At 39.8% G+C, this 14,014-nt stretch overlaps 1 protein-coding gene across 1 annotated transcript in view; it reads right to left on the bottom strand.

The window, feature by feature from the left end:
• Positions 1 to 14,014, bottom strand: part of SMCHD1 (structural maintenance of chromosomes flexible hinge domain containing 1) — a 3,546,415-nt gene that overhangs the window by 3,069,342 nt on the left and 463,059 nt on the right. The window contains exon 7 of the mRNA XM_044065561.1: positions 11,710 to 11,829. Coding sequence (XP_043921496.1) covers positions 11,710 to 11,829 — 120 coding nt within the window. The remainder of the gene's footprint in view (positions 1 to 11,709; positions 11,830 to 14,014) is intronic.

Genomic DNA, 14,014 nt, shown 5'->3' with positions numbered 1-14,014 from the left:
TCGTAAATATTTCATCCTATGGATGGGTCCCCTCAAATTACCTGTGGCATGATCCCGGTTATTCTCGGCAGGGGTAATACGCAATTATTAACCATGGATTGGGTAAGGCCAATCTAACAACAAATGTGATGGGTTAAATCAAGCACCATAAGGGACAATGACAAGGCTTAAAATGGTCACCAAGGGTAGCTAGTCTAATACTTACATATGAAACTATGAAGGAACTCTTTCAAAGATTTTTACCAGCCTATGCAGGGACAGTACTGCTTACACTGAATCATAGGTCAACAAGTAAAATACCTGTGTTTTGACAGCAAAATAACTGAGGCCAACCACATCAAACTTACATGAAATAAAGTTTAATAACAATTTAAACTATATTTTCTAGTCAGAGAGTAAATCTCCAAAGTACATTCAAATCATATAATGTGTGGAAAAATCAAATTACCTGAGGCATGATCCCGATTATTCGCAGCAGGGCTAATATACAAAAGATGGCCAAGATTCGATAACACAAACTTGGGAGATTTTCTGAATAAGGTGCAGGAGGCTCTTTCTTGACACTGGTGAACCTTTTCCACTTGTCCTAACAGTTTGGCAGCACCCAGCACCTCTGAAATCACCCTGGAATTATCAGCTGAATTCAAATTAACACCATAGCCACCCACTCATTAGACAGCAGATGCCTCATTACACAACACCAGAGCCCACAACTCCAATCAGAATAGTTTTCAAGGGGATAAATAACAGTAGAAGGAATCAATCTGTTCCTGATCAAAACATGGCACAGGAAATGAGCCTTGGCCTTCTGTAGAAAGTTTAACCAAGCCCACTTCAAGTGCCCTTATGGACAGGAGAAGGACTTAGACAGCACCACATGATCTCAAGCAGCAAACAGATTTGCATCTGCAGTAACCCATTTTTTGAAAACAAACTCAACACTGACCTGAAAAAGTCCAAGCCTCACTACAGAATAGCTTTGACTCAATATGCTCAACAAGTCAGATACTGACGCCAACAAAATGGAATGAGTGGTGGCACACTCCCACAGAGGATTCCTACCACCTGGTTAAATAATTCAAAAATGTACACGCTGATTGGTCAGCCCAAACAGCATGCCCATTGTAAATTGAGCGTATACCAACAGAAAAAATTCTGGTCACTTAGACTTTCTTCTGTTAATATATGCTAAGGCTTTGCAGTTTTCCTGATATAAGATGTCGAGAGGTATGTACAGAGGGCAGTGAAAATACAAGGAAAATCAGGTACGTTCTGCAAAAGTATCTCTAAACTGTGCAGATTTCACACCCCACAAAAAAGCAAAAAGGCAACAGATCTTCCTTTCTCCATTGCTTGCTTTCCAAAGCACTGATGTACTGTGCAAGCATGGGAACACAAGTTCCATACACATGCACATTACATCAACAAAGCGGAAGAATGCAGAAACTAACTACAGTGCTGTTATACAAAGACATTACTTAAGAAAAGTAAGTAATTTCTTTTTTAAATAATGCCACAGTATAACAGCAACAACTGATGAGTGGGTGTGGTACACGGATTTAACCACAGTTTTCTTTGTTTAATCACACCAGCCGTGGGTAAATATTCAATATACCACACCCACTCGTCGATTTTTGCTATAGGAACAGGTCACAAGGAAAGACATGGGTTCAAGAACGCTTTCAGAGCATGTACACACCAAGAAACAAAACTCAATACAGGAAGATTGGTGTGGAAATGTTTCTCCAATAGAATCCTTCACTTCTGATGGTATCTTAACCTTAATAGAGTATATAACAAAACGAAAAAAGTCATGGCTAAATTCAGGAAGGGCAACTCCGATAATGACTGGAACTCCCTAATTAGTCTTCTTAGTTTCCTGTTTATTTTAAGTCCAACAAAGCCAATTACAAGGTCAAGATGGTCTCACAGGCTAAAGACAAACACAAGGCCTTCTACAGCTATGTCAGAAATCTCTAGTCCTCTCTAAGAGGAACCTGGATGACTGGGGTGGGAAACAGAAAATATACCCCTGGGATCCGAACTGTGTCCTTTCTGGACAGTGGAAACAGGTGCTGACTTTGAGAGAACATGGGTGAAATTCTTGGCTAGGCTTATAAGGGCCTCTGGGCCAATAGCCTAGTATCATCCTCTGACCCTATAGCAGTGTGCCAAACTGGTGGTGATCTGTTCCACCTTCACTGAGCACAGAGACAATGAATTTGCTGGCTGAAAAATTCAGCTAAAATTTCACTCCCACTCCCCCTGTGAAATACCTAACAGCATAACCCCCCTTACTATTAAGCAGGAAGCAGGTCCTGTTGGTGCTTGCTAGGGCCAAAAACACAGCCTCAGTGGGTCTCGACAACATCTTGAGATGGCTCCTAAATAGCTTGGAACATGACCTATCAGGGCCACTTGAGTCACTTTTCAACTATAGCTTCAAAACAGACTTGGTACCATGAGAACAGAGGACTGCAATGGTATCCAACTTCAAAAAGATGTCTTAAAACTACTGACCCATTAGTCTGAATAGCCTAATGTGCAAAGCCATGAACAAATTATCATGGAAATGATCAACAAAGATGTAGGGAAACCTTCAGACACTGGACCCAACCCAGTATGGCTTTGTCAAAGGAAGCTCATGCCTAATAAACCTGGTGAACTTCTTTGAGAAAAACACCAAGCCAAACCATGAGGGAAAAACAGTGCATACTGCCTATCTGGCTAAGGTGTTCAACAGAATATACTAAATTAGGTATAGCTAACAAACTCACCAAACTGAACATAAACCCATACATAACTCGCTAGGCTACCAGGTGGCTCAAAGACAAGGTCCAGGAAGTCAGGATTGGTAAGACCACTTCCACTAAGAGAAGGGCAGCAGCAGTGCACCTCAATGCTTTGTGCTGGAAACGCAACTATTTATCATCTACTTCTCCAAGATAAAGGCTAATGTCAAGGGTCTTTGGCTGAACAAGTTCGCAGAAGACTGCAAATTGGGAGATATCAAGGATTACCCCATGACACAAACATCTTACACGAGAGTCTAACAATGACTGGTGCCAAAGTCAAGTATTAAAACTCAATGCCAAGAAAAGCATTAGTGTCTTTTGGGAAAACTGCCACGCAGACTAATTACTCCAACAATAAGACATCTCTAAGAGTTGACCCAGTAGTCAGGAATCTGGAAACAAATGCAAACCGTAATCTCGCCTTTGAACAACACATGGCCAAGGTAGTAAGAAAATCATTCTATGCTGCTCAACTTAAAAGGGCATGGCAACCAGGTCCATGGAAATCATAGTGCCATTTGATTGGGCCTTTGGTCAGACCCATCATTGGGTATAGTGCCCCCTTCGGCATGTACCTGACCAGACATATGCAACAGCTGGAACACAGCCAAAGGTTCCTTACCAGGAGAATCCAGGGTATAAACACACTGTCCTATACAGATCACCTTAAAGCCCTATCTCTATACTCAGCCTCTTACAGGTTAGTGACAGGCAATCTACACCTAGCATACAAGGCATCCACGGATCCAGCTCTGACTGAACTTTTGCATATTTCCAAAACAAAGAGTATCAAGAACCTCTATAAGCAAGGATTTAAATTTTGCTTGCGACATAAATAAGACAAGTTGAAGGGAAGAGATGTGTGTCTCAGATGATCCCCATGCTCTGGGACAGGCTCCCTATCCAAGAGAAGTAGAGTCTATTCCTACCCCTATTAAAACGTAACCTAGACCAAATGAAAGGAAATCAGAAATCCACCCCAGGTCTGCCCCCCCCCCCATTTCTGATGGACAGAGGCAGACAGTAATGGCCAAACTGACATACCCCCCCCCTTCCACATAACCTAGAAACTTCTTAACAAACATATCGCCTCCTAATAAATCCTAATAAATGCCCATGATACATAGGAACACAACTGGGTTGGGTTGCACGGCTACACTTATAAACGTCCTGGTGGTCGTTAGCCCAGCACATATCTATGAACGTATTAAACACAGACCCCATCTGCCCAAGTTGGTGGCAGCTCAGGTGAATGTAAAAGATCCCACAGCATTTATCAAAAAAAAAGTAGCCAAACTTCCCCTACTCCAAATAAATACAACCTTCGGTCTCCTCTGAAAAAATGCCAGCAAACTAATCAGACTAACCTGGTCAACAAAGGATAAAAAAGAAAATCCAAGGATCCAAGACCACATAAATCCCAAGGAAGGCTCAAAAACTCTGACAATACATCCTAAGTTAGGGACTGTCAGAGATGAGAAGGAAGGGCTAACTGTAGGCTTTGGGCCGAATCATACCAATCCAGGAAACAAGAGACAACTGAGAATTAATGCTAGTTCTGGAGCAAAAGACAAGGCTGGGTGACTGTGAATAATGTCAAAACCACAAATCCAAAAGAAATGAAATGCAGACTGGATAGATACAGTCTTGAAACTGTAACCAATGAGATCAAATATTTAAGCCTCTCCAAGGTGAGGAGGACTTACTCAATTTACTTCTGTAAACCAGGTTAATCCTACTAGGCAAATTATACTTTTCACAGGAAACCTAAAATGGTATTCATATTAACCAGGATTTACTATGAGCACTACACTAGGGAAATTTCCACATTCTCTTTTAACCATCCCCAAACAGCCTTTCTAAATGGCATTACTATCAGCACCCAGTAAGCCTGTTCCTTCCATGGGAAAGGCAGACAAGCATCCCTAAGGTTAGGCAAGAGCCCTACAGCCCAGTTATTCTTGCCCTATCAGCCCAACTGCTACCCGATGGTGAGAGCTGAAAGGATGGGAACAAACTAGCTTGCTGGTTATTTGGGGGTGGCCTACACACTCTGCAGTTGAAGCAACGGCCTCTGCTTCAATGGCCCACTGAGCTACACTATTTACTTACTTGTTAAGTAGACTGATGGGCTGGTCCACATATATTTATTTATTTGCAGTTGGTTTACCAGGATAGTCCATTGGGTCAAAGTGAACCCATTTTCAATGGAGTCCTGGGGAGAAAAGCTCCATAACAAGCAAGGTTACAATATGATGTAGATTATAAGCTTACATGTGTTAAAGAATAGAGCAGACCAAAGACTATTAACATTACTTTATGTCATAGATTGAAAATATGGAACTGGATTAGACAAGGACAAATATTACAAACAGTCTAGATTAGTGATAAATGAACAGGTAACACAGAATTTCAAAAGAATAATTACAAAATATATACAGGAACGTTAATACATGTTAGGAAACTTGCAGTAAGAGGTGTAGGCAAGAATTATATACATTTAGCAAGTAATTAACAAGAATATATGAAAAGCAAGACTGCTGTTGTAAAGAAGAGATGATGAAAGTTTTCAGGGTAAGTTATGTAGGGTGGCAGCAGGAGCATTCCCATTGGGATACTAGATATGAGTGAAGAGTTTTTTTTGAATATAGAGTAACTAGGTGTAGTACGAATGGATGGTGGTAGGGAGTTCCACAGTCGTGCTAGACTGAAGGATAGAAGGTGTTTGCCTGGGAGACGAGCTGGTTTGTATACTTCTAAAAGATTTTGGTTGTTAGACCTTAGCACTCTGTCAGGTAGGTGCATTTTAAATGCAGAGGAAAGGGAGGGACAGAGTGAGGGGTTGAGAATGGGGTTGTGTGCTAGAGTGAGTTGGGTATAGATAAGCTGATTGGGTAGTTCTAGCCATTTTCGTTTGTGGAGAGAGGAACAGTGGTGCGTGGAGGACTTCTGGCTAGTGGCGAACTTGGCGATTTTGTTGTAGCAACATGATAGTTGAGTTTTCAGAGAGGATTGCAGATTAGTCACAAACACCAAAACAGTTGAAAGACAAAAATGCAGCCGCCTCGAACTGCTGGACCTTTTCTTTAAAAACCGCAACCACGTTTCTTTAGAGTAAATGCTTGAAAACAGTTTACCCTTCAAAATGAAGAACGCCAACACCAATGAAAAGCGTACTTTTCGACAAAATAAAATTGTAAAAAACCTCAACGCCAAGTTTATTAATTCAAAAATAAGAGCTCTTATTTTTGAATTAATAAACTTGGCGTTAAGGTTTTTTACAATTTTATTTTGTCGAAAAGTACGCTTTTCATTGGTGTTGGCGTTCTTCATTTTGAAGGGTAAACTGTTTTCAAGCATTTACTCTAAAGAACGTGGTTGCGGTTTTTAAAGAAAAGGTCCAGCAGTTCGAGGCGGCTGCAGGATTGTAGATTAGTTAGGAGTGGAGCTCCATATAGAAGGGAGGGGATGAGAAAAGATGTAGAGAGGGTGAGTTTAGTGGAGGGTGTAAGATAATGATTTTGTCGATAAAGCACGCCTAGTTTTTGATGGGTTTTTTTGATATTTAGTTGTATGTGGGAGTTAAATTTAAGCCGATTTGTCAATTTGGATACCAAGTAGCTTGGTCTCTGATACCAGTTCCAGAGTTGTGTTGTTCTGACTAGTAATACAAAATGTGTTTTTGTTGAAATGGGTGACTTTAGAGGGAGTAAATACCATTAATTTGGTTTTAGAAGCATTGAGTGCTAAGTGATTTTTTTTTTATCCATTGTTCAGTGGTTGAAAAAGCATCTTGAGTTAGCTTTAGAAGTATGGGGATAGAAGTGGCTGAGCAAATAATGGTAGAGTTGTCTGCATATTGGATGATATTAGAGAAGGGGATAGAGTTGCGGAAGTCGTTAATAAATATATTAAAGAGGAGGGGACCCAATATGGAACTTTGTGGAACTCGAGTTAGAGTATTAAGGAATGAGGAGGTGGCCTTTTTCCATTTCACTGCTTGATATCTGTTGTATAAGTAGCTGGAGAACCAGTTCAGAGAGGAAAGAGATATGTTAAGCTTAGAGAGTTTAGATAGAAGAAGGTTGTGGGAGATAGTATCAAAGGCCTTAGAGAGATCAAGTAAAAGTGTAGAAACACTGACCTGAATCTCGGGCTTTGTTTCCAGTTTCCAGGAAGGAGAGGAGGGCTGTCATAGTGCTGTGGCCTGGTCTGAAACCATGTTGTGTGGGAGTTAATAGGTGGTTATCAATGAGATATGATAGGAGTTGTAATTGGATACACTTTTCAAGGAGTTTAGAGATGTGAGACAGGATAGCGATGGGGCGGAAATTAGTGACAGTGTTATTGTTGCCTCCTTTATGTAAGGGTATGATAAAGGCCTTTTTCCAAATAAGGGTTACTGTGCTTTCTTGGATAGAGCGGTTTATTAAAATACTAATGGGGTAGGCAATTGCTTCGGCAGCTATGCTCAGGAATTCTGAAGGAATATTATCAGGAGCATTTGAACCTGGCTTCAGTTTTAGGAGTTTTTTTATGTTAGATATGGGTATGGGTTTTAAAGAGAAAAGTGGGGAGTGGGAGGAGGGGGTATCTGGGGGTGGGGGTGATGAGGAGGGAGGGAGAGTGGAGTAAGAGGAGGAGGGTGTAGAGTTAGAAGATGGGAGAGGGGGTGCACTAGTGGTTGATGGTAGAGGGTACGTAGACGAGGGTGGGGGTAAATGGGAGAGAGCAGTGGTGTTACAGAAGGATGAGGTTAATTTGGAAATAGAATCAATAAAAAAAAGAGTTAAATTGAGTAGCCAAGTCTATATCGGAAGCATTTGGGTCTGGGGTGGGGGTGTCTGGTTTACTGGGATTTAGGTGAGTAGAGATGCCTTTCCAGAATTTCTGAGGGTTTGTTTTATTACTGTTTTAGAGTAAGGAGAAGGAATTTTGTCGATCAGTGATGATGAGCTTTTTTACTTTATTTCGAAGTGCTTTATATTCATTATGGATGAGGGGGGGGGTCCTAATTTTGTGGTAGATTGTCCAGAGTTTGTCTCTGTGTCACATTATAGCAAGTGTATTTTTGGTACGCCAAGGGGCAGTTTTGGTTTTTATTCTTTTTGTTCTTAGGGTAGCGTGGTGGTCTAGGAGGTTTAAGAAGGTTGTGTTGAAGTGGGCAACAGCATTATCTAGAGGAAGTGTTTTTAGGCTGTTCCAATTTATTGCTTTTAGAGAGTTAGAAAAAGCTGTTGGGTTAAAGTTTTTTTGGTTACGTGTAGTAATAAAGTTATGAGTACAGAGAAGGTGTAAGGGGAGTTGGTGTGTAAAGGTGGGTTAAGTGGTCACTAAGAGGATCGGGGAGAGTTCCGAGTAATAATGGGGGTGAGAGACTAAGATCCAGTCTAGGGTACTGTCACTGGAGAGGTTTTTGGAGGGACAGGTTACAGAGTTGATAAGCTGAGAGAAGTTGTAGAGATTAATGTTAAGTGGGTTTGAGGGAGACTGAATGGAGGCCCAATTGATATTCATGTCTCCTAGGATTATTGTTTCATTGCTGATGTTGGTGGACAGTCAGGAGAGGATGTCTTCAAGTGTAGAAATATTGTCTCCTGGGGGAATGTAGAGGGAGGCTACACATATATGCTTATGTTTGTTGATTTGGAGTAACGTTGGTAGTAACTCAGCGTTATTAAAGTGAGGAGTGGGTTTATTATAGGGAGTAACTCATAATGAGGATAAGTATAGGAGAGCTACACCACCCCCTTTCTATGAGATCTGTCTTTTCTAATGATAGAATAGTTGGGTGGGATTATTTCAGAGTCTTTTATATGAGGTTTTAACCATATTTCAGAGATGGATAGGATGTCAGGTTTATTGTGTGTAAGCCAGGCTTGCAGGTTTGGGATTTTGTTGACTATGCTTTGGGAGTTTAAAGAAGTAGTATGGACTTGTTAATAGATGTTGAGGTGGGGGGGGCTGGGTTAGGATGGATATCTCCAGATAATAGGGTGGTAATTAGATATAGGACAGAGTTAGAGAGGTAATTGGAAAGTTTAGATTACATATTGGGCGCAATTATGATTCTGGAAGATCTGCTAGTTACTATGGGAGCAGAATGTCTATGTGAGGTAAGAAGTTTGTATGGAAAAAGTAGATGTTTTTTATGGGATATAGATGTGGAGAAATTGGGGTGTGTGAGTGTTGAAGAGATGAGGTAAGATGGTTAGTTATGTGGAAGGATTATGTGTGGTAGATATTAATGGGCTGGGTGAGGTCGAGAATAAAGGAAAGCTGTAGAAGTAGTAGTAGTAGAAGGGAGATGTGTAAAGGTTTAGAAAGCATAATGAGATGAGGTTAAGTAGTAAATAATTTGAGAAAACTAGAGTGAAAGAATGTGTTGTGAAGCTGGTAGGGCTTTTATATTAGAGAAAGGATTGGGAAGTTGAGTAATGTTTGATATGGTAGTGATTTAGGGGTGTTTGTTAATAGAGTAGTTGAAAGTAATTGGATAGGTGGGGTAACTGAAAATTAAAATGGGCAAGATAAGGGAATGAGTGTTTCCAGGTAATGGAGATTGATTGGATAATTGGACCAGTGGGTGTGGTTTGTGAGGAATAAAGGTAGAGGTGCTGGGGGGCGGGTGGAAATTGGGGGCAGGGTAGGGAAGCCTAAGAATTGAACTGAACCAGTGGCAATTATAAATTTCAACACAGAAATACATTTGTTAGCAATAACATAACATAACAATGACAGAAAAAAGTAATACAATTACACAGGTAAAACATAACAGTTATCTATGGAAACAGAAGTACATGAAAGAACAAGCAATTACATTCATAGATCAGCCTTCACATCATAGTAATGACAATCCCATTCGTAAATTTTGAAGTACGTGAGGAATCAAGTGTGATATATCACAGGGTCTGTCACATGCAATTGCTGGCTGAAGTCAAGTCTTCAGCCATTCTCAAAACAACAGCACCTGTACTCATTGATAAAAAATGCAGTGAGCCGCCCTTTAGATTTGGTACGGATTTTTCAAATATTCTGAGGTAATAAGTTCCAAGCTGCTGGTGCATACTCTGAAAAAGCTTTTTCAACTACTTTGAAGTAATGATAATACGAGTGAAGGGAGTAACTGGTGCATCTGTGATGTAGTTTGTGTGTTAATGCTGGAAAATACAAGTAGTTTAATAATGTGTATGTGAAGCAGGTAGAGCAGCACATTGGTCCTGGCAGCCAGTTTGCTTTTTGTAATGAGTAGCATTGATGGTCTCTTGGGCCCCCAAAGATTATGAATCTCCTTGTCTTGTTTACTGTGACTTAGAGGTTGAAAGTATTTTGGGATGAGTGTAGAGCCAATACTGGTTAGCATTACTCTGAGCTTCACAACATAATTTATGTTATACTTTATGGTAGACATATACATAGCTACTACAACTGAGTGAATTTATATGGTTATTTATGAATGGAAAATCTGCTTCTGTTGATATAAAGGATTTTACAGGGAAAAAAATCTAACAGCACTATACTGCCTTAGATGATTATGACAGGCACATAATGTTAATGAGTGGAGAGACATGTTATAAGAAATTTCACAACAAATCTAACAACAGTAGGGATACTGTCTGAGTATCATACAATTCTGTCACTCAATAAGAATGCATAGTGCTTTTAAACTAAATGGAGAAAAATGAATCCTTTAATATTAATTTTGTTATATTCTATATGAATTTAGTGAATAAACACCAGATTTGTGATTTTTCTTTTAACAACAGATCCATATTTTTGTGCACTCCCCCCCCCCCCCAAGGGTCTTGTTTTGTTTCACTTTGTCATTCTGCTGGGGGGAGTCAGAATTCCTGGACAAGGAGAGAACACTATGGTCCAAATTCCAGCCAGGGAATCACTATGTCCACCAGAACCTGGATTGTGTTGTAGGCAGCAGGCCTGCTTACTGGTCCCTTCTGGGTGGGCCTACCTTTCTCCCCATGGGAACACTCCTCCTACCTCAGCTATTCATCTAGGACTACAATCAAGGTCTCCCAAAGGGAAGCATGCTTCAACATGCTATGTTCTCCTCAGCTTCTTAGTGGTTACTACATTAAGATAGCATGAGTTTGGTCAGCTCAGACTCCACTAGGTTAACATCTACTGCTCCCGCTAGATGTCACTCTTGTGGTAAGCCATAGCGGTCACATCCCCAGGCTGGGCAAGGAGGCAGCAGCCACTCACTCACATCTTCCAACAAGCTCCCAAGCCCGAATTAATTTGGGTCATCTGCAAAATAGTAAGAGCTTTATCCTTTTATGCTACATAGATGAATTTCACAGACTCAGTTTTATAAAATAATTTGGATATGTTGAGGAGTAGGGTTTCAAGCATTAAGCTTTTCCTTAAGACAAAACTCAAACAGCAGCTATACCACATGTAACTAAGTGTAATGAGGGCTTCATACTCAAATGAAGTAAAATTTGTATCCCAATGCAGAATTACATAACAAAGTTAACCCTAAACAAAACATGATCACAAGGTACTGAAACAACTAATAGCTGACTTGTTCCATCAGACATGGTTAACATTTAAACTAACATGCTCTCAAGCCCACTTTAAAAAAAAAAACTGCAGCTCAATCTAAGCAAACTGCGACAATATATCCTTTTTTAATAAAACAAGACTTTAAATTTACAATTAAATAATTAGCACCAAAAATCCCTCTTTCAATCATAATGTAGGGGACCCAGAGCTCCTGTATGAAGACAAGACCCTAGTCTTGTCTTCATACAGGAGCTACCGAGTCTTGAAGTCTCTGTATGTACATATATTTTTGACAGTGTAGAAATCTCAGTTAAAATTCCTGCATGACACTAAACAGTAAATGGTGGAAAAAAGTTTTTAAACGGCTACTTATGACAGAAATTAATACCTTTCTGTTTCTTATATATCCACTGTATATTGCTTCTTTATTTTTCTCTCTTTTTTCAAAATCTTCTTTGGAAATAATTAGCTCATGAACATCTTGATATTCCGCAGGCTTGCTGATCATCTATATCAATAAACAATAAAACAGACAATAACGAAATAACGTTGACTAAAACGCAATATACTAAAGGTTCAGACATTTCCAGACGAGAATCTTCAATGCTTTACTCTACCTTTTACAATTTAACAATTTCACTGCAACTCAACTGTGGTAGTACTTGTAAATGTGTGGCATAATCTAAGGTCTGTAGTAGCATATGGGAAAGATGTATAGCTCTGCCAAGCAAACAATGATAGTAACACTTCTGTTAATGCAACATACAGTGGATATGAAAAGTGTACACACCCCTGTTAAAATGCCAGGATTCTGTCACAAAAAATGAGACCACAACAAATCATTTCAAAATGTTTCCCACCTTTAATGTGACCTATAACCTGTACAATTCAAATGAAAAACAAACAAATCTGTTAGGGGAAAAATATAAAAAATAAAAAATGTACAATAAAGCTGGTTGCATAAGTGTGCACACCCTTAAACTAATACTTTGTTGAAGCACCTTTTGCTTTAATTACGGCATTCAGTCTTCTTGGGTACACACCTGCCATCAATTAAAGAGACTCTGATTAACCCCAAATAAAGTTCAGCTGTCCTAGTAGGATTTTCCTGATATTTACTCAGTTGCCTGCTAAAGCAAAAGCCATGGTTTACAGAGAGCTTACAAAGCATCAAAAGGATCTCATTGTTGAAAGGTATCAGTCAGGAGAAGGGTACAAAAAAATTTCCACAGCATTGGATATACCATGGAAGACCTGAAGAGAGTGATCAAAAAGTGGAGAAAATATAAGACAGCAGTGATGTTGCAAAGAACTGGACGTCCCTCCAAAATTCATGAAAAGACATAATAAAAACTGGTCAAGGAGGCTGCCAGGAGACTTACAGCAACACTGAAGGAGCTGCAAGAATTTCTGGCAAGTACTGGTTGTGTACTACATGTGAATCTCCCGTTTTCTCCATATGTCAGGCCTATGGGGTAGGGTTGCAAGACGGAAGCTTTTTCTTACACAGAAAAACATCCATGACCAGCTAAATTTTGCAAAACACTACATCAAGTCTCCCAAAAGCATGTGGGAAAAATGTGTTATGGTCTGATGAGACCAAGGCTGAACTTCTTGGCCACAATTTCAACAGGTACGTTTGCTGCAAAAACAACACTTCGCATCACCACGGTGAAACATAGTGGTGGTAGTATCATGCTTTGGGGTTGCTTTTTTGTAGCTGGAGCTGGGGCTTTAGTCAAGGTAGAGGGAATTATGAACAGTTCCAAACACCAGTCACTTTTGGCCCAAAACCTTCAGGTGTCTGCTAGAAAGCTGAAGATGAAGAGGAATTTCACCTTTCAACAGGACAATGGTCCCAATCATACATCCAAATCAACAAAAGAATGGCTTCAACAGAAGAAAATTTAAGTTTTGGAATGGCCCAGCCAGAGCCCAGACCTTAATCCAATAGAAAATCTGTGGGGTGACCTGAAGAGGGCTGTGCACAAGAGAGGCCCTCACAATCTGACAGATTTGGAGCACTTTTGCAAGGAAGAGTGGGCAAATATTGCCAAGTCAAGATGTGCCATGCTGATAGACTCCTACCCAAGAAGACTGAATGCTATAATTACATCAAAAGGTGCTTCAACAAAGTATTAGTTTAAGGGTGTGCACACTTATGCACACAGCTTAAGGTACGTTTTTTATTGTTTATATTTTCCCCTAACAGATTTTTCAATTGAATTGTACAGGTTATAGGTTACATTATAGGTGGGAAAAGTTTTGGAATGATTTATTGTGGTCTCTTTTTTTATATCACAAAAAACTGGCATTTTAACAGGGGTGCGTATGCTTTTTATATCCACGGTATATGAATTTAAAAGAAAAAAAAACACACACACACATACATACATACACATATGCACTCCTGCACATTTTTTTCTTCAGTCTGTCTGCAACTGTTGCCTACATTCAACTGAGCAAATAATCTGGTGGCATTCCAACACATAATCTAACATGATACAAAATAATTAGTGGATGGCATGAAGAAAATATCAGGAGAAAAACAAAAATTGTCTGAACAACCAAAACAAACAAAAAGGGGGTGGGATAGTCTCGAATAGACAAAGATAAGGCAGTGATACAGAGATAATAAAGCTTTGTAAAGGAACATGAGATAAACTGTTAACATGATTTCTGAAGAATAACTG

This window comes from Protopterus annectens, chromosome 3.part0 (assembly GCF_019279795.1).
Source record: "Protopterus annectens isolate FY-2018-M chromosome 3.part0, PAN1.0, whole genome shotgun sequence".
NCBI lineage: Eukaryota > Metazoa > Chordata > Ceratodontiformes > Protopteridae > Protopterus > Protopterus annectens.
This window is presented reverse-complemented; position numbering and strand designations above follow the sequence as displayed.